The 18,477-nt window shown below is 42.1% G+C and overlaps 1 protein-coding gene across 4 annotated transcripts in view; it reads right to left on the bottom strand.

Moving 5' to 3' along the window:
• Nucleotides 1–1,482: 1,482 nt before the first annotated feature.
• FRMD6 (FERM domain containing 6) overlaps nucleotides 1,483–18,477 on the bottom strand; it is a 231,685-nt gene continuing 214,690 nt past the window's right edge. For all 4 annotated transcript variants that reach the window (XM_044231226.1, XM_044231227.1, XM_044231228.1 and 1 more), the window contains 7 exons: nucleotides 17,865–17,930; nucleotides 16,961–17,029; nucleotides 14,140–14,314; nucleotides 9,739–10,074; nucleotides 8,060–8,191; nucleotides 4,040–4,131; nucleotides 1,483–2,132 (listed from right to left, as the gene is read on the bottom strand). In XM_044231226.1, the coding sequence (XP_044087161.1) occupies nucleotides 1,848–2,132; nucleotides 4,040–4,131; nucleotides 8,060–8,191; nucleotides 9,739–10,074; nucleotides 14,140–14,314; nucleotides 16,961–17,029; nucleotides 17,865–17,930 (1,155 nt within the window). In that variant the 3' untranslated portion in view covers nucleotides 1,483–1,847. The remainder of the gene's footprint in view (nucleotides 2,133–4,039; nucleotides 4,132–8,059; nucleotides 8,192–9,738; nucleotides 10,075–14,139; nucleotides 14,315–16,960; nucleotides 17,030–17,864; nucleotides 17,931–18,477) is intronic.

The raw sequence follows: 18,477 nt of genomic DNA on the forward strand, positions 1-18,477 counted from the left end.
TAAAACTGATCTGCCTGGGCTTGGAGGGCACACACTGCCCAGTGCGTGTACACGCACGTGGGGGTGTGCAAGGGGCGGCACAAAGGCGGGGCTGGCCCATGTTCTCCACACGTTCATCATACCAACTCCCACCCATGCGGAACACCGCATTTTCTGCTGTACCCGAAATCTATTTCTTTGTTACCTGAAAACTTAATCTTGTATAAAAATATGACTGTTTCTTTAGAAAATAATATATAGTTTTTTTTTTAAGAAAACCTGGCAGATAGAAAAAATGGTATATCAAAATATGGTAAACAAATGTTGTAAAATACGAAATCATTACAAACATCTCATAGAAAGACACGTTGTGCTAAAGTTCTCTCCCGAAGTGCGAACAACATTGTTACTATACATCTAAAGGTTATTAACAGATTCACTCTCCTGGACCTGGTTTCATTCTCTATCTTAACAGCAGTGGCAGTAACTGTCTTAGAAATGGCCCTCTCTCAAATGCTAACATTTTCTGTACACTTAAACTTCGAAATTAACAGACACCCTCTGCAGCCGTGGTTTTAAACCCCAATGCGTATTAGCTCCATTTGGAGAGCTTTAAAGGAAAAGGCAAGGGTGCCTGGAACTTGCCGCAACAGACTGAGTTTATTGGCCTGAAGTGGGACCCAGACATTGTCACTTTTTTTTAAAGCTCCCCAAATAATTCTATTGTGCAACCAGGGCTGAGGATCACAGCAAAAGACCCGTGAGAAAACAGTCATTCTTAACTTGACATATATTAACTGATTGTCTGTAGGTATCATTCATTCAGCAACACATTCTCCATGGTCAACAAGAAAGACCATGTACACTAAAACAGTCCTGGAAGCCAAGAAGAAGAGTTAGTAAGCTTTAAACACATATAAACACACGCAATCTCCAGTATACAACATATACGTACAGTTATGGTATTTTGGTTAAGCAGAAACTAGCATTACCATAATTGGTTCTTGATTAAAACAAAACAAACAAAACACCAAGCACAAACATTTTCTAAGACATTTCCATAGTTTTAACAGAAACTTGTTTTGTAAACGCCACAAAATGCACACAGACATGAACACCACTGATCAGTTTTTCTGAGAAGAAACTGTGCTGGGTCTTAGAACTTTCTGGGAGAGCAGGAAGAGGACAATGGCACCGAGCAGGCGTGAAGGGGTCACAAGGCATCAAAGCACACAGAGCCTTCTGGTTATTGCTTCATTCCCGTCTTCTGGACCTGGGCTGTGCTTCTGTTACATCCATGTCTTTGGCTTGCTAGAACTACAGGATTTTGACCACTTTGTTAGTGTTCACTTTGGGACAGCCCCGGAGAGGCGGCAATGGCTACGTACTAGGCAACGGTCTCTCCGTTAAAAGGAGAGACTCTTCTCTCCTCCCTCAAACCACGTGTGTGAGGGACTGACCAAAAAAAAAAAAAAAAAAAAAAAAAAAATTACAAGCAAACAAATAAACCTAACAACATCTTCCACATGATTTAAAAAAATGTGATGTCGTGTAATCAAACGAAGAAACAAAAATGAGGAACAAACACCACGACTCAATGTTCTGAAGGCCTGGTAACCAGTAAAGCACATTTCCTTCCAAAGGATCATGAACTTCTGGGCACTGGTCTTGGTGTACATTCTTTGTAGTTCTTTTATCTCTGTGTGATACTTAAAGTGCAGTTGTCCCAAGGCTTTTATTTCCATCGCAAGTATCATCAAGAAAGAGCTATATGTTCTGGGGTGAAGAAAATCTGGCACAATTCCATGGCTTTCCAGCCTCCAGCAAACAGAAGGCTGCCCGTGGAGCCAGCTGCGTGCTGACGTACTCTATACAACGAACTCTGGAACTTCATCATGAGTGAGATCCAGAGAAAAGTACTTGCTGGTTCTTTTGACTGGAAAAGCATCTTGGATGTTGACACACTGCTGAGCCAAGCAGCTATTGCAGTACAGGCCTTCCTCATCCAGTTCGTGGCCGCACCCAAAAGTGTAGCTCTGAGCAGTGTCTTGACACAGACCTGCAATGCGCAGGAAGTCTTTCTGGTAAAGTCGGATGTCATCCAGGCTCAAGCTATGTCGATCAGTGGAGGTCTTTGGTTTCCGACATATAGTCTGCAGAATAAGGGAAGGTGAGAACAACTTTAAGAGTATAGACCAAAGTGAAAGGTTAGCAATATTTGCCCTTGTAAAGAGAGAGCTGCAAAATCTTAGAAGGTTATGGAATCTTTGCATGTTGGAAAGTGATTTCCAGTCTGAGGTTTCAGGGCCGCTGAGGCCCTGTGGGGCAAATGTCACAGCCACTAGTAACAGCAACAAACATTCACCAAGCCCTTAGATGCAAGGCCCTGACTGTTCAGTCTTCCCATCAGCCAATGGCATGAGGTCAGTGCCATTATTCTCCCTGTTTTACAGACGAATAATCTAAGGCAAAGGAAGTAAATACAACAGGAACCAACTGTCTCTACATCTCAGAAGTCAAGAAATGGTCTTGAAATAGGGCTGGATAGGTAAAGATAGGGCCCAATTGTTTTTTCCCACTAGAATATGACAATTCAGCATGGTAACATTTTCATGCTGAGTCCTGTTATTATTTTAATAAGAAGTGGGGAAATGAACCAATTATTATTCAAGAAACACAACTTAAAGAAGTGTTTTTTTTTTTTTTTTTTAAAAAACTAGAATTCTTGGATAGAAAAATAATACAAAGTACAGAGAAGGCTGGAAGGTAGGAGTCGGGTCCCGAACACTGTAAGCGGTGTTCTGCCAAATACTTCATACAGCAGGCAGCAGACCTCTAGAACTCATTATCCTAACAAGTGCTACTGGCTGAAAATATAAATAGGTTAAAAAGTGGTTCAGATAATTACATGAATGGAAGATGCTTAATGGGTGATGGAAGGAAACAAGGCATCATTCCTCTCAACTCAAGAGCTGCTTGAAAATGCACAAGCCAACCTTGTCAGAATAAGTGCTCACGTTTTACTAAAGGCTAAAGTGCTGGGAAAAAGAATAGGGTATGAACCCAAAAACATTTTATTAGGAACTACCACCTCCGGGCACCCTCTGAAGATGCCAATCGGCTGTACTCAGGCAGGCCTCCTGGGGGGCCGCCAGGGTCTCCCACACAGAATGTGTTAGGTCCTCTCGGCAGGCACACAGGGGTGCTCCTGCCTTGTAGCTGTGGAGCCCGAGCTGGGCCCCACGGACATTTCTGTGCCGTCAGACCTAACACCGGGGGCAGAACTGGGGGACGAACCCAGGCGGTGTGACCCTGGAGCTCGTAGTCATCATGCTACACATACTGCTTTAGAAATGACTCAAAAACATTTAATAAGACAGCAGGTGCGCATTAAGGCTACTTAAATGAGACGGATGGAGAAAAGGGAAGAGAGAACCATACACAGAAGACAAAAAAAAAAAAGAATTTAAAAAAAGACAGAGACAGTCCGAGAGAGAGAGGCATAAAGGGGAGAGCAAGAGAATGCTCAGGAAGAAGATGTGAGGATCAGTTATAGAATAAACCCGGATACTGCAACCACGAGTTTCATATCTTCTGATATGTTAACAGTGTAGCCAGTGACCACAGGGTATCAAACAGCCTCACTCAGCATACTTTGAAAATTCAATCTGGATGGAAAAATCAGGGTGTGGAAACACTCCTGCCACAACACTCCTCACGAGAAAATCCTTCTCCCAGTTGTTGAGGTCAATAAATACAAACACACACACACACACACACACACACACACACACAGTTAACCAGAAGTCTATAGAGGCTTCCCAGCTATAAGAAGTGTGAAACAAAGTATCTAATTTATCCGAATGGAAATCAACTCAAAGATGAATGAAACAAGCAAATAAAATGGACATAGTTTTCAACAAAACTGGAATATCCCGATTAAGAATCATTTCCTGAGGGTTTTTAATTTTTGCTCATTTATATTAATAGAACAGTGAGTTCTATTTCAAGTTTTCTATAACTTTAGTACCCAATTTAAATTTTCCAATTCCTTCTGTACCTGCGGAAGAGAATCAGTGCTCTGGCCGCGAAGCTTGACGACAGTTTCTGAGGAGCTGGAGGTGGAAGAACCGATTTCTTTCACAATCAACCCTAAAGTAAAACACAGGGAAAAAATAGTAAAACCAAAGAAGACTTCTTATTAGTCATACCTCTTGCCACATATCTGACATATACGACCATCAAGATCAAAAGGTCAAATATTGGCTGTGACTGAACAATCTGTTACTCTTCCGTGGTGGGCGAGCAGGATGGAACACATTCTGTCTCTTGTCTTATAGCAAATAGGGAGGAGAGGGGTAAATGTGGGGTTAGAGGACAGGGAGGAGTTTAGAGCCTGAATTTTCTTTCTTTCTTTCTTCTTCTTCTTTTTTTTTTTTTTTAAATATTTTATTTATTTATTTGACAGAGAGAGACATAGGGAGAGAGGAACACAAGCAGAGGGAGTGCGAAAGGGAGAAGCAAGCAGGGAGCCTGATGTGGGGCTCGATGTCAGGACCCTGAGATCATGACCTGAGCTGAAGGCAGATGCTTAACAACTAAGCCACCCAGGCACCACTAGAGCCTGAATTTTCTAAACAACAACTTCTAATTAAGGTATTTATGAAGTCAGTGACAAAAAGAAAGACCGTAGGTGAAAAAGCAGTTTATTGCCTAAAGTTCCCTCATGTTCCATAGAGCACGAAGTCTGAACTTAACCCCAGGTGAACCACGACATGGCCTTCTATGTTTGCTTCCCCTTAGATGTGCGGCAGTTTTGTGGGGGCTCTGACCACACGGATCTGGGATGGAACTCGGCCCAGATGAGTCATTACTGTGATTACTGTGTCTGCTGGCCAGTGACATGGCCTCTGTCCCTGTGTCGTAGTCGCCTCCTATAAAGGGCTGAAAGCAGCATTTAACCCACAGAGTTTAACAATGACTGAAGAGCAAATGCATGGAAAGGGCAAAGGGCTGGACCTGCCTGCGGGACACACTCAACTCACAGGACCTTCTTGGGCTGATAGGGGCACTGTGGCACTTGCTTCCTGCAGCAGATCCAACTGGGCAGGGGCCACAAATGGGAGGTCGTCCTGAACACTTGGTTCTGGATCTCTGAGAGCAATAGGGCTCCTAATCACCCTAGCACTCAAGGACAATCTGCTAATATTCTGGAAGCAGAAATTCAGGGCTGAAACTTCCCTCTGTGGCTGTGGTATGTGAGTGAAACATCAGAAATTAATGTTTCAGAAGATAAAGCTGCTAACAAGAACTGGAGATGGGAGTGAAGATGATCACTGACATTTTTCTTGCAGATCAATGAAGCAAGTCAGTCAAACCCCAGGTCCTCAAAGGTGAATGATTTCTTAGGTAAAGTACGTTTCCACCTTATAAAAAAAGAACCGTGAGTAACGTGATTTTTATTTAGCTACTGTTAATTACCTCAGAAATGGCCTTTTATGTTCTATCTCTTAATTCTTTAGAAATGACTCATAAGTGACTAGTATAGGCCTTGCATATATTAAGTGTTTGATAATTAGTTCAACTGAAACATGAAAGGAAGACATTCTTGGTTTACATGCAGACAGAAACTCTCAGGTGGATACTTACACCTTGAAGGTGATACAGACTGCTTTGTAGGGGGTCTTTCTCTAGAATATCCTTATATTTTAAAAAGCTTCAACTTTTAAAAAAATTTTTATTTATTCATTTGAGAGAGAGACAAAGAGAGCACAAGCGGAGACAGAGGCAGAAGCACACTCCTTGATAAGTCGGGCACCCGAAGTTGGGCTTGGTCCTGGGACCTGGAGATCATGACCTGAGCCAAAGGCAGACGTTCAACCATCTGAGCCATCCAGGCACCCCAAAGCTTTAAACTTTTAATAAATTTTCACAGAAAGATGTAGACTGGTGCACTAGGACCCGGAATGGATCCTTCTGGATTTCCTGGTAAATGTGCTCTTGGCCCTTATGCCTGTAAATAATCTGCTTCCAAACCCAGACTCTGCGTTAGATAAATCAGCATCAAGTCTGGGGCTCAGAACACTAAACTGACATTGCCCAGACCTCCACCACTACTCACTGTGAGCTCCACATTTTAAAAACAACATTTAAATGCTCAAATTGTAGAGAATTTGGAAAAGTAGGATAACCCAAGAAATAAAACAAGATCCTCTATAACCCCATCATCCAGAGAAAAGGCTATTTTAATGTATTTTTTCATATATATACACATATTTTTATAATTTGAAATCCTACTGTTAAAACAATTTGTGTTGTTTTTCTTGCCTTTCTCACATGATTAAATATCCTTTGAAAATCTTATTAGTTAATAGTTGTACAATATTCCAACAAATGGACAGAATAAACTTTTCACTGTTACCTGTTGAGGTTTTTTCCTTTTCTTTACTATTATAAATAATATTTCGAGAAGTGCTTTCATATATAAACCTTTTTAAACAACTATCTTATCTATACTTTATTTCTATTTAAAATTACAAAACCTGGGTGCCCGGGTGGCTTAGTCAGTTAAGCATCTGCCTTCGGCTCAGGTCATGAACCCAGAGTCCTGGGATCAAGTCCCACATCAGGCTCCCTGCTCCACGGGGAACCTGCTTCTCCCTCTGCCTCTAGATCTCTCTGTGTCTCTCATGAATAAATAAATAAAATCTTCAAAAAAATACAATAATCACAAAACGTTATCATAAAAGTTAAACGTAGAAATATATAAATAAAAAGCAAAAAACTGTTTCCCTCCCACCGCCTCTTCCCACCGACACTTTGGTGTGTATTGTTTAGACAGTTTTCTTTCCATACAAACACACATGCACAAACCAAGAGCACGCACCTATAACATGCATACAATTTTAAGTTTATATTTAATGTATATTAAAATGTATTTATAAGGAAAAATGTCTATTTAATAAAGCAAATGGGCAAAAAAGCCAAAGAGGGTCAAGCGTGGCACAAGAAGTCTAATTATAGGACTAGGGCAAGCAGCCTGATGATTCTGTGTTGGTTCAGCAGAGGGATTCTTTGTAACCGCTTGTCAGGCCTTACCCTGGCAGAACATCAGGGGGCCACGGTTCCACTAGATCAGCAGGTAAAATTCTGCAATAAAGGAGCCTCATGCTCTTTTGATTAAATGCCAGGATGAGGGGACCCTGCATGCTGGCCTTGTTCATCTCTGATTCCCAGCACCTGTTGCAGCAGGGAGACCCACTATCGGGGACCATGGGTCTTGACCGAGCAATCGCAGGTCATCCCTGTTGTCAACAGGGTCTCTCACTCAAAGCTTGACACGGCTGAGCCATAAGCCCCCACGCTGTGTCCCCACTGCTGATTCCAAACGCATGTTTTTGTATGGATCGGAAACCGAGGCATGAAATGTGACAAGAGCCATTAGGGTAGACTGATGCTTAAAAACAAAACCCACAGTGCTGGTGTCTTTTTAGGGTAACATCTTTTACTTCATAGAAATAGTTTTTATATAAACCTGGATTAGGGTTCCAGTGAATGTGTGTTCTCTAACAGAGTTAACTGAATACGGAATTTAGTAAGTGTCTTTTTATGTCTACCTTTTTTGACACTTTTTCCTCAAGACTCCTACAGCCAGGATGATCTAGAGTGGGGGAAAACAAAACAAAACAAACCCAGAGACCTGTTTCTAGAAACCCTGTTTCTAGGTGCAAGCATTTGTCCCCCTCATGGACAGGGTTTCCCATCTGTAGAAAGGTTTCTGAGGCCCCTTCTAGAAGTATTACAGGAGCCTCTGATTATCATTTAAAACAACAAAACAAATCAACAACAACAAGAGGAAACTATGCTTCGCCCAGAGCTTGGGGTGGAGAGTGCTTCTTCCCCTTCCTTTCCCATTCTCCCTGGGAAGATCCTCAAGCCGGCAGTCTGTGGTGCTGACCTGGAAACTTCTGATTCCAGTCCAGTCGGACCTAGAGCCCCACCCCAAACCTCCTGTTTTCTGAGACCCCTGCTTCTCAGCATGGGACGGTGCACTCCTGAAGAACGTCCCGTAAGAGCTCACCAGAGTGTCCATTCAGCTTCCGCGACAGGAGCATGTCTTCGGTGATATAGATGCACATGTCTGGGCTGACTTCCAGGGACTCTTCATTCATCCGCTCCAGGTCCCGGGGGTCGTCAACCAGCATCTCTATCTCTGACACAGAAGAAGGAAAAGGCATTTGGGGATACGAAGGGAAATGGACACCAGAATGCACAGCCATTCTGTGAAGGAGGGTATGTGATTCCCCGTATTTTAAAAAAATAGATTTGTTGATGAGAATCTTCACTAGGAAATTCAAGGGACGATTCTCAGCTAGATGTATTCTCTTTTTTTCACAAGATTGGTGTTATCGAGATGTCTTCTTGGGCCACGATTTGTCAATTTTTCTTTACTTTTTAAGAAAGCAGGAAAGAGAAAGGGGTGCCTGCGGGGCTCAGTCGGTTAACTGACTCTTGATTTCTGCTCAGGTCATGATCTTGGGTGTGAGATCGAGCCTGCATCATGCTCCTCACTCAGCACGGAGTCTGCTTGTCGCTCTCCCTCTGCCCCACCCTTTACACATGCTCACGCTTGCACGCTCTAAAATAAATCATAAATAAACTCTTAAAAATAAAAAAAGAAGGAAAGAGCTCTACCACCTTGCTGAGATGACAGAGGGAAAACTAAGACTGATGGGCTGTTTGCCTGAGGCCAGAGCATAAAGAGTTGTTCACGAGGGGCCCCATTTCCCATAGCTGCCTACTCGCAAGGCACTGAAGGGACTTCATTTGAGATCCACATGAATTCTACAGTAACCACACCAAGCAATGTGCTGCAGTTTTCCTTAATGAAGTCAGTATCTTTTTCCCAAACGTGAACGTTACAGCACTTGAGGCAGAAAAATAAAAAAAGAGAAGCATACACGGGTGTCTGGGTGGCTCAGTCGGTTAAGCATCTGCCTTTCGCTCAGGTCATAATCCTAGGTCCTGGGATCGAACCCTACATGAGGCTTCCTCCTCTGAGGGGAGCCTGTTTCTCCCTCTGTCTGTTTCCCCCTCCCCTCTCTGTCTCTCACGAATAAGTAAAATCTTAAAAACAAAACAAAACAAAACAAAAGAAATAAAGAAAGATGCACACATGGGCTACGTTTGTCTGATACAGGCTGGAGGTCTGGTTTTCTCTCCTTAACACAGAGTTAAGCAGCCAGGCGCTAACTTTCTATTATAGTCCCAGAATTCCAGTTGCATAGGAGGAATTTAAGTAATACTTACTAAATAACCAATGGCCTGGACTCAAATCTTTTTTTTTTTTCCCCTGCAAAAAGTTGAAGACATTTCTGTCACCATTGTGGCATCTACTCTGCTGTTGGAATCAATGTCTATTTAATCTGGGAATCAGAAACGCAGACCTGAGCACTGCAGGCTGACTTCTGCTCTACTTCATAGAAACCACCAGGACTCAGAAGCCACTAGCACCCCAGCCTGTGGCCACAACGGATCACCCCCGGAGGGATGCTTTCTTTACCACACAAGCAAGTCCACCAAATCACGGGGCAGGGAGGGGGCATGTAAGACCCCTCTTCTCTACCAGTACTTCCGAGTGGCGCTCACACAGCATGTCTCCAGAACTGGTAGTTGAAAACAATACTAGGCAGGAGGAAGGAGGGGGCCAGAGCAGGCCGGGCAGCAACGCGAGTGGGGAGAGCCCTGGGGAGCCCTTACCGTCGTCCTGTGAGTCCTCCTCCAGCCGGTCCTTGCCGCTGCTCTCCACTCCGGAGGTGTGCGAGCTGCCGTGGCTGGTCATGGAGCTGCAGGTTTTCAGCTTGCGGTGGATGGCACTGCCGGAGTAGCTGTCCTCCGGCCCCGCGTCTCGGGGCTTGGTGTCCGCCTCGATGCCTGAGGTGTGGGAACTGCTGTGGCTGGCGGTGGAGTGGCGGGACAGGCGCTTGTGCCGGACGCTGCCCGCGCTGCTCCCGCTGGCCCGGGACCGCTTCTCCAGCTGGTCCACGTCGAGGTCCAGGCTGTCGCTGATGTAAGACTCCCGGTACTGCTTCTTCTCTGCGGGGGGAGGAGCACAGCGCGTCGTTACAGGCACCAAGACAGAAGGAATGGCCGGCTGGCTTACATGAGGCTAAGAACCAGAGCGCCTGCTTACCCAGAATGGAGGGGTTAGAGGCTGCTGGGGTTTGTGAAAGGAGCACAGCTTAAGAAGAACAGAAACCAGGACAACAGACCTGAAGGAGTATTCACACCACTCCAAGAGTTTTAAGGCTTTAAAACTGGAAAAGTGCTCTTCCGAAGAGAGTCGCCAGGCCACCTCTGCTCCTTAAACTGCTATGGGTCCACAGTGACATGGGTTCAGTAAGTGCGAATAAATACTCAGAAGTGTTTAGAGCCCTGGGACATCGCCATGACAGCCACTATTGTGATTTTGTATTATGCAGAAGTATCAGTTTCACAATGGATCAGACATTTTAAGATAATTTCAGAAGCACTGCTATAGAAGACTGTTTAAGAAATATAATTATACTAATTGCCATTGATTTTATTTATTCAGTTTGGCCCATTATTAGTTTAGTTCTGACTGCTGAATATAATTAAAAATAAAACTACCCTTCTGCAAATTTCTTCCAAAGAGTTCTAAAATTTAGTTTCCCATTAATGAAGACTCCTTTTCTCCATTTTGGGTGAACTAGTGAGGCTTTATTATCTATTTGGAAAATACAGGAATCGCTACTGGTTTGGAGAGTTATACCGGGGTGACCTCTGACTAATAAAACTGTTCTTTGACAGGTCAGTGCCATTCTTTAACACAAAGACGTATTAGAAAGTCCCTTTTGTCAAATGCTTAACTAACCATTACATTAAAGCACCAAATCACAACTGAGTTGCCCGTATACATTTATACCCTTGTGTTATAGGTCAGAATTTTAAAACAGGAAAGTAGATCAGATTCTTTGTCTTCTTAATACAGATGAGAAATAACACATTAGAACAATGTTAAAGATGGCAAATGCACATGAGGAAGGTTAAATTGGTATTATTTCAGAAATTGGTAACATAGACTAACTGGGTTCTCAGGGGGCCTACTGATGGATTTAATTGTCTTGTTTCTTGGTAAGTGAAAACACTTGTATTCCTGATGTCTAAATTCAACTATGAAGTATAATCACCATGGGCTCCCCAGAGAGGAAGGAGCATCAGTAGAAAGAGAAGATGTTCTTTCCAGGAAGCAAAGTGCAAAAATGCTTGCAGAAGGCTATGTGTACATTTTTGTGCTCTGGCCATTCATATCCATTCTAAGGAGTCCAGCTACACCACAACAGTGAGTACGTGTAGCCAGACAGGAAGCAGACCGGGACTGGAGACCAGAGCCCAACACACACATACATCTGAGACAAGTCTCATGTGCATCATCTACAACCCATCTTCTAGAGTTAGACCGGGTTCCAAAGATTCCTATTTCCTGAAGGCAACCACGGTTGAGAGGAAGCTGGAGAGCTAAAGGGGTATACAAAATTCTCATACAATTTCTGTTCGCAGTAGTTTCAAAATCATAGCCACGGGGCACTGGGAAGGTGGAAAGCAAAGAGAAAATAGCTTTCTAAAAACTTCTTTAGGGTGCTGGAGTTCTAAGACAATTGGGAAGTATGGTTCTAATAACTTAAAAGCTTTTCTACCTTTTTACAAATAGCCCTTTTACTCTCGACACTTCCCAGCACGTTCAGAGTCAATCACAGTTACTCTATATTCATTAGGATAGCAGAAGATAAGCTCTTGTCAACCTGTCCTCTACCTCATAGGAGCCTAGCGTTAATCTACTTCCTGTCAACTTACCGGAGCAGCCTCAGTGTTCTATGTGGCTGGCCAGTGTTCCCTTCTTAGGGCTGAAGCACTTAGACCCCGTGCAGACATTTGAGAAGTATCATACCACTCAGTTACTAACTGAAGGATATGTTTACATAATTCTGAAATTTATTTATTGCAAAAATGCAACCTCTCGCCTCCCTAGTAATCAATGGTGTCAACAGCACAGATCATCAATGTGTTGGCGTTCTTTGTATTCCCTTTGTTGCAAAAGCCCAGAGACCACAAACCTTTTGATACATGATTTTCGAACAGATTGCAGTCAGTGTGACATCTTGATATAAGACCTAAAAACTAAGCTCTAACTGCTGAATAAAGTTGGGTTAAAAAATCTTTTTCATGACAAAAGCGTTTCTTTTTTTTTTTTTTAACTTCTCTTTTAATGCTATTGAAGAATTCTTGCGATCATTTCCTATTATAAAATGCTAAAAGAGTGTTTCAGACAAGGTGACTCTAAAGAAAAACAGTCTCTTTTGTGTTGAGCTTTTTGTTTGTTTGTTTTGCTAAACTAAGACTGGGAAAAGAGCTTTCTTGTAAAAATGATGAAGCCCTTAAGTATGGATGAGATAAATGGAGTCAGGCCAAGGCTGGCCCAGAGAAACTTAGTTCAGGCTTTCTTTAGACCTAGACTAATCTCAAAGTAGAAGAAACTAAGAAACTAAATCTGGTTTAGAAAAATAAAGAAAGATGTCCCCCCAAATCTATCTACATTTATCCAAATAAAAAATCCAATTTATACCTTTATCATTTCTTCATTGCCGTCCTCATGTAAGCCCCCAAACAGGCACTTGGTACTATATATGGTAAGAGAGAAAGCCTGCCCTCTAAGAACTGAAAATTCTTTGTAATTTTACCTTAGAACCTATAAGGGAGGTTCACGAATTCTCAGGCTCTAAAGGGCTCCCCTTAAGGTCATCTAAACAAGAATGTACTAAAATGCTGATGGCAAAGCTCACGGAATAACTCTCAATGCCCTATAAGCTGGCCATTTAGGAATGTGGCCAATTTGACAAATGATGGGCTCCACACGGAAGTCCCCTACTCTTATAAGTTTCCTTGGTGCTTCTGTCCCATCTTCCTTCCTCCTGAGATTCATGTCAGCACTGGAGAGATGTGATCTGCTCTACCGATGAGTCATGGTGGGGAGGAACTGGCTGAGTGGCCGCGGAGGAAGCCGGGACACCTAGCAGTGACGCCAGTTCTCTCCAAAGACAGAAGCAGTTTGGTGGCAGACGGTGGGGAATGATTCATGTTCTAATGACTGCTTACAAAAAAATGGCATCTCCAAACTGTGTCTCATTCAGTTAGAGATAGCTTTTGGGAGAAATCGTTCAGATGTGCAAAGCGCTATAAGGTTTTTTTGTTAAGAGGACAGGTATCTGTTGGGTTTCTGTAGGAAAGGTGGGGTCCGAGAGGTCAAAATTTATTTCCACATACATGACCCTGAATATGAATCTGCATCCAAATGTTCATGCAGATATCCTAGATCTAATCTCATTGAATTGTAAGAATTACCACAATATGAATTTGCAAAACAAATTGAAGACATTAAAATAGGCAAATATGCAAACTAACATTTGGGGGGATTAGAAGCTGGAGTGTGTTAAGTGGAGAAACCCTGGGGTGCCAGAGCTCAAGAGGAAGGGTTAACCATCCGGTTAATATTATAGAGCTCTTCCTTACCATGACTGGTCCCCTGTTTAAGGGGCCCCAAATGATTTGCTCTCTTCTGCGTCTCAGCAAAGCCCCTGCGGGACTGGCTGATAAAATCCTTGAGTAAGAAATCCTTTCTCCTTTGTCATTCCTGCTCACTTACACTGGGGGCCTCCTGGCAGTCTATGAGAGAGACTGGAGACATTCTGTCACCCACCTTTATTGTCACTCTAATCTAAGGAATAATTGCACTGGAAAAAATTCCAGATCCCAAGGTGCTCTGAGCTGCCAATAAACCTTGGCCTGCACCTTCAAGACATGGCTTTCTGTAACCATCTTCAAGGCAAGTGTGGGAAAACTTGAGAGACCCATACCCAGGGACAGCTGAATGACAGGGACAGCCTCAGATCTTCCACACAGGTGCTGCAGCTGGTGGGCCTCAAGGCTACCCCTGGTCTTCCAGGACAGTGAGGAGAGGCGAACAGGAATGTTGCTCTGAATCTGAGGTCCAACCCTTGCCTCCTATTCTTCAGGGCTCTAGATAGTAAAGGGCCCCACGTGGCAAAGGCACCACTGGCTGCCCTGCCCAAGACCCCGCCATACCTTCATTTTCCTCCAGCTTCCGGATGTGGCGCAACACAGGCTGCAGATTCATGTAGAGACGGTGGCTGTTGCTCAGGAGCTGTAGCAGGTGTCGGGAGCGCATGGGGCATCCCGTGTAGTAGATGAGCTTCCTGGCTGAGGGGAGGCCATCTGGCAAGATCTCAAATTTCTTACCCTGTGGAGCGAAAGCACACGTTGGATTTGGGAAGAGAAGTCTCTCGTTTGCCAAGGTCCCCTTCATTGTCTTCTTACTAAGGAAGACTCCAGACTCAGAAATAGATGTAGAAAGCTCCATCCAAAATTCACTCAGAGACAAATTATTGTTTTTTTATTTAAAAATGCCACAGGACTACATTTACCAAAAAAATTCAGGAAGTGTCTAGCCAGGGTCTTCTGGTAAACACTGACTGGGAATGATAGTCAAGGAGTATCTTTAGTTTCTCTGGCTAAAGGGGCCGTTTATATGATGGGGAAAAGAGGGGCCCATCATGGAAGCATCTTCTAATGCAATTCCAACACCCTAGTTCAGCAAACAAGTTGACAAATTCTAGAAGCATAATGCATTCACATATTAGTTAAACACTATGTACCAAACACTGTGCTAGTCACTGAGAAAATGACAGTGGGTAGGACAGAAAAGGTGCCTACCTTCATAGAGATATGTTCTGGTGGGAGAGACGTACATAAACACATAAAATAACTATAGTTTGTCATAAACTCTGGGGAGGAAATAAAAAGTTATGAGAGCAAACACCACAAATTCCTATTTAGGGTTAAGGAAAAAAAATGGAAAAACTTCTTTAGCTGGATCAAAGAGGGAGGGGGGGCGTGGGGAACACCTGGCTGACTCAGTCAGTAAACCATGGAACTCCTGATCTCAGGATTGTGAGTTCAAGCCCCAAGCCCCACTGGGCATAGAGTCTTAAAAAAAAGAAAAAAAAAAGGAAAAAAAAGAGGGAGCTGGAAGCTAGAGGGACAGTTAGAAGGATAAGAAAAGAAGAGATAGAAGTAGTGTAAGTATCTCTATCAGTAGAGATATAAGGAATCTCTTGTTCTTTAAGCCTGGGATCATTAACATAAAGTTCATTAACGTTAAGTTAAGGAGGAGAGTTTGGCAAAGTTTCTTATAGTCATTGGATATTATAAATTCCTTCACCTCTCCTATTAATGAATACGGCAGCAGGCCTGCAAAGGAATATTCCAAACAATTCTCAGCCAGAGGGGAAAAGTAAAGCAAAGCGGGAGGCATCTTCCAACTATACACTTCAAGTTAATACAAAACAATATGACTTTGTGTCTCTCAGTTGGGGACGGAGTTTTCACCTCTCGACTTTTCATTTTAAAGGAATCACCGGTGGATCCCAATGCTAGGATGGTAGTAACTGTCACTTAATGAGCACTAGGAAGGTATTAACTCATTTAATCCTCACAATAAGCCTATGGGGGAAGACAAATTATCCCCAATTGGGAACAAAGAAACCAAGGCACACAGGGTAAGTAACTTACTCAAGGTCCTACAACTTGGGCAGGAATGGGCTGGCCACGAGAAGAATCATCTGGGACATTCATCAGAATAGATGCCTTGTTCCCAACCCACATCCACTGAATCAAAAATTTCAGAGGAGGAGGACGAGACCCAGAAATCTTTATCTTAAGCTCCTCACGTAATACTGATGCACAACTCAATTCAGGAACCACAGAGTCCAGGACTCTTAAAGCACTCAATTTCATAAATGCATTTTATTACTACTCAATTTGGGACATGACAGGGACAACTGGGGTAATAATATTCTCATTTTCATATTGCTCAGATCCTTTCACAAAGGGCCTGGATGAGAGAGACCAAGTGAGGAGGAGGTCAGGCCCCATTTGATGTATGAGTAAAGTGGAATCAGATTGAAGTGTGCCCAAGTAATTAAAATAATGTAGAGTCAGGAACAGATCTTTTGACTTCACAGGGCAGTGTGGAGTCAGTGCCCAAATGCTATTTGGCAATACAGCCCTTTGTTTATATAGGCCATCTTCCTTATGGGAGAGAAGCACACGTGTACAAATCCTTATTGTCCTACTTTCTTTGGGCATTTTTTCCAACAATTTCTGAACAAAGAAAAAAATATGGATTTTAATGACCACTAGACATACATATTATTAACTGCAATTCTTTGAACCCTACCAAAAACCAGATATAGCTGGCAAGGTATATAGCTGGGAAAAATCATGAATTTGCTCTTACAATGAAAAAAGAATACTATTCTCAATATTCTAAAAATAACAGCGTTTCTGCTATTAAGAACTGTAGACCTTTCTTTGTAATGATGAGTTTCAAAGAGATAGATATGAATAGAAACATCTTGTTATCATTCTTTATTCTCTGCTCAAAAGAAGCAACTTCTAAAAGAACTGGTGAACCCCCATGCTATGAGTAATTTATCCTGTGCTTATGGCTTTCTGTTTTCGGATCCCTTTGCTTTTAAAAACAATTCTTTTTGATAAACTCATCTTGTACACTCCCCCCACTACATTTCTTCTGTAACTAGAGTCACTTAGGAAAGCAGAGTGGGGACCAAACCCACAAGTTAAAATTAGTAATTCCTTTGCTGTAAGATTCTTTAATTTTAGGTTCACTCTTGGTGAGTGGCAAGGATTAAAGCACATACAGTAAGAAAATAAGAAAGCTAGTTGTCTTCTTTGACAACTTTTTAAAAATACAAACTTTTTTGCCTGGGACAGTATTATTTTTAAAAACAAAAGAGGGAACAACAAAAATCCACAAAAACAAACAACGGGGCAATTTTTCTTTACTCAGTTATTTTAAACTTACCACAAACACCAACTTTCCAACATTTGTCCAGGGGAAATCATAAAGCAATTGCTTCTCTTCATCTAAATTCTGTGGGAAAATTATAATGCACACAGAGTTACGGGGGGAAATGCTGGACACTCCACAATGGCTCTAACTTCTCTCCTAGAAAACTAAAATACAGTAATTAAACTCTGATAGGGGTCCTCGACTCTCCTTGGAGATGTTCAGATAATAATGAAAAGATTAGTGACACAAAACTGTAGCTCTGGGTTCCTGAGTGAGTCATTATCTGGTCTTTTAAGGCAATCTTTTCCCTTTGAGCCTATCCCTAAATTTAAATAAAAAGTCCAAGACTCAGGCATTCAAGAGATGAGATAAGGCACTTGGACTTTCATAACTGGATATTTGCCTAAATCAAAGATAAGAGAACCTTATATTCTCCTTGGTCTCACAGAAAGAGGCATTCTCTCTCCCCTGCTGATGGCTGCAGTATAACACTACCCCACTTGCAAGAACGTGACAGGTATTACTTATTCAAGTGACAGGCTTTATCAGAAAAGTGTAATGGAAATTAAAATGTCTGGTCTGGCACTGTATTAAAATGTCATTTTTTTCTTTACACAGTTATAATGCTCCAGAGGATAAAAATCCATAACCACGAAGAAGAATGTCTGGATATTAATGATCTATTAGTGATGAAATTGGGTCAATCTTTGGCTTATTCTTTTCTGTTCTGGAGGACTTACTACTGTCGAGGTTTGGACTGTATCACTTTATCTATCCTACCTCATCCACATCTGGAAGAAAAATAGGAAGCAATGGCCAGAAATGAACCAGTGAACCTATCAAAGGACCAGACAAGAGCACTTGTCAACATAAGGCATAGTAGATACCGTATGACACTTATTTCTCATTTACGAACCTGAAAAATCTGTATTCCCCGCATGGTCAATCCAAGGGTCAGAGAAGCTTCAATTTCCCTTTTATCCTATAGAAATAAGATCACATGAAAAAGTATGTTTTTCTAGTATAATGGACAACTAAGCACCAAAGAAGAGAAACAGAAGGAGAAATCCCAGGATTAGAAAGTTTTTGACTAAAATAACTTTGCTCATTTTTCTGCATCCCTACTTTACTATAAGATTTAAGAAAGTCTTGAGTACACATTAAATCAATAATGATATATTCTACTTTTTAAGCCACTGAGATTTCAGAACATTAGTATTGTCACTATATCATATAACACTCTCATATCTGATAATATTCTAAATATTTACATTATTGAAACTCTGATAAACAAGACTATTTTTGCCCCTTATCTTTATTTTTAAGTTTTCTACCTTTTCTCAGATATTAGAGTATTGAATACAATGTTGTAACTATATTCTGAGATGCACTAGATTTTATAGGTTTCAAACTGTGTAACCCTCCAGCTCTGAAGCCAAAATCAGAGGCAGCCTAATACTTAAGGTTGTCATTTCATGAGGAGAAAAGGCTGTATGTAAAGGCTTTATATTTAGTTTGGAAAGAAAATA

Source organism: Neovison vison, chromosome 13, assembly GCF_020171115.1.
Source record: "Neovison vison isolate M4711 chromosome 13, ASM_NN_V1, whole genome shotgun sequence".
Classification (NCBI taxonomy): domain Eukaryota; kingdom Metazoa; phylum Chordata; class Mammalia; order Carnivora; family Mustelidae; genus Neogale; species Neogale vison.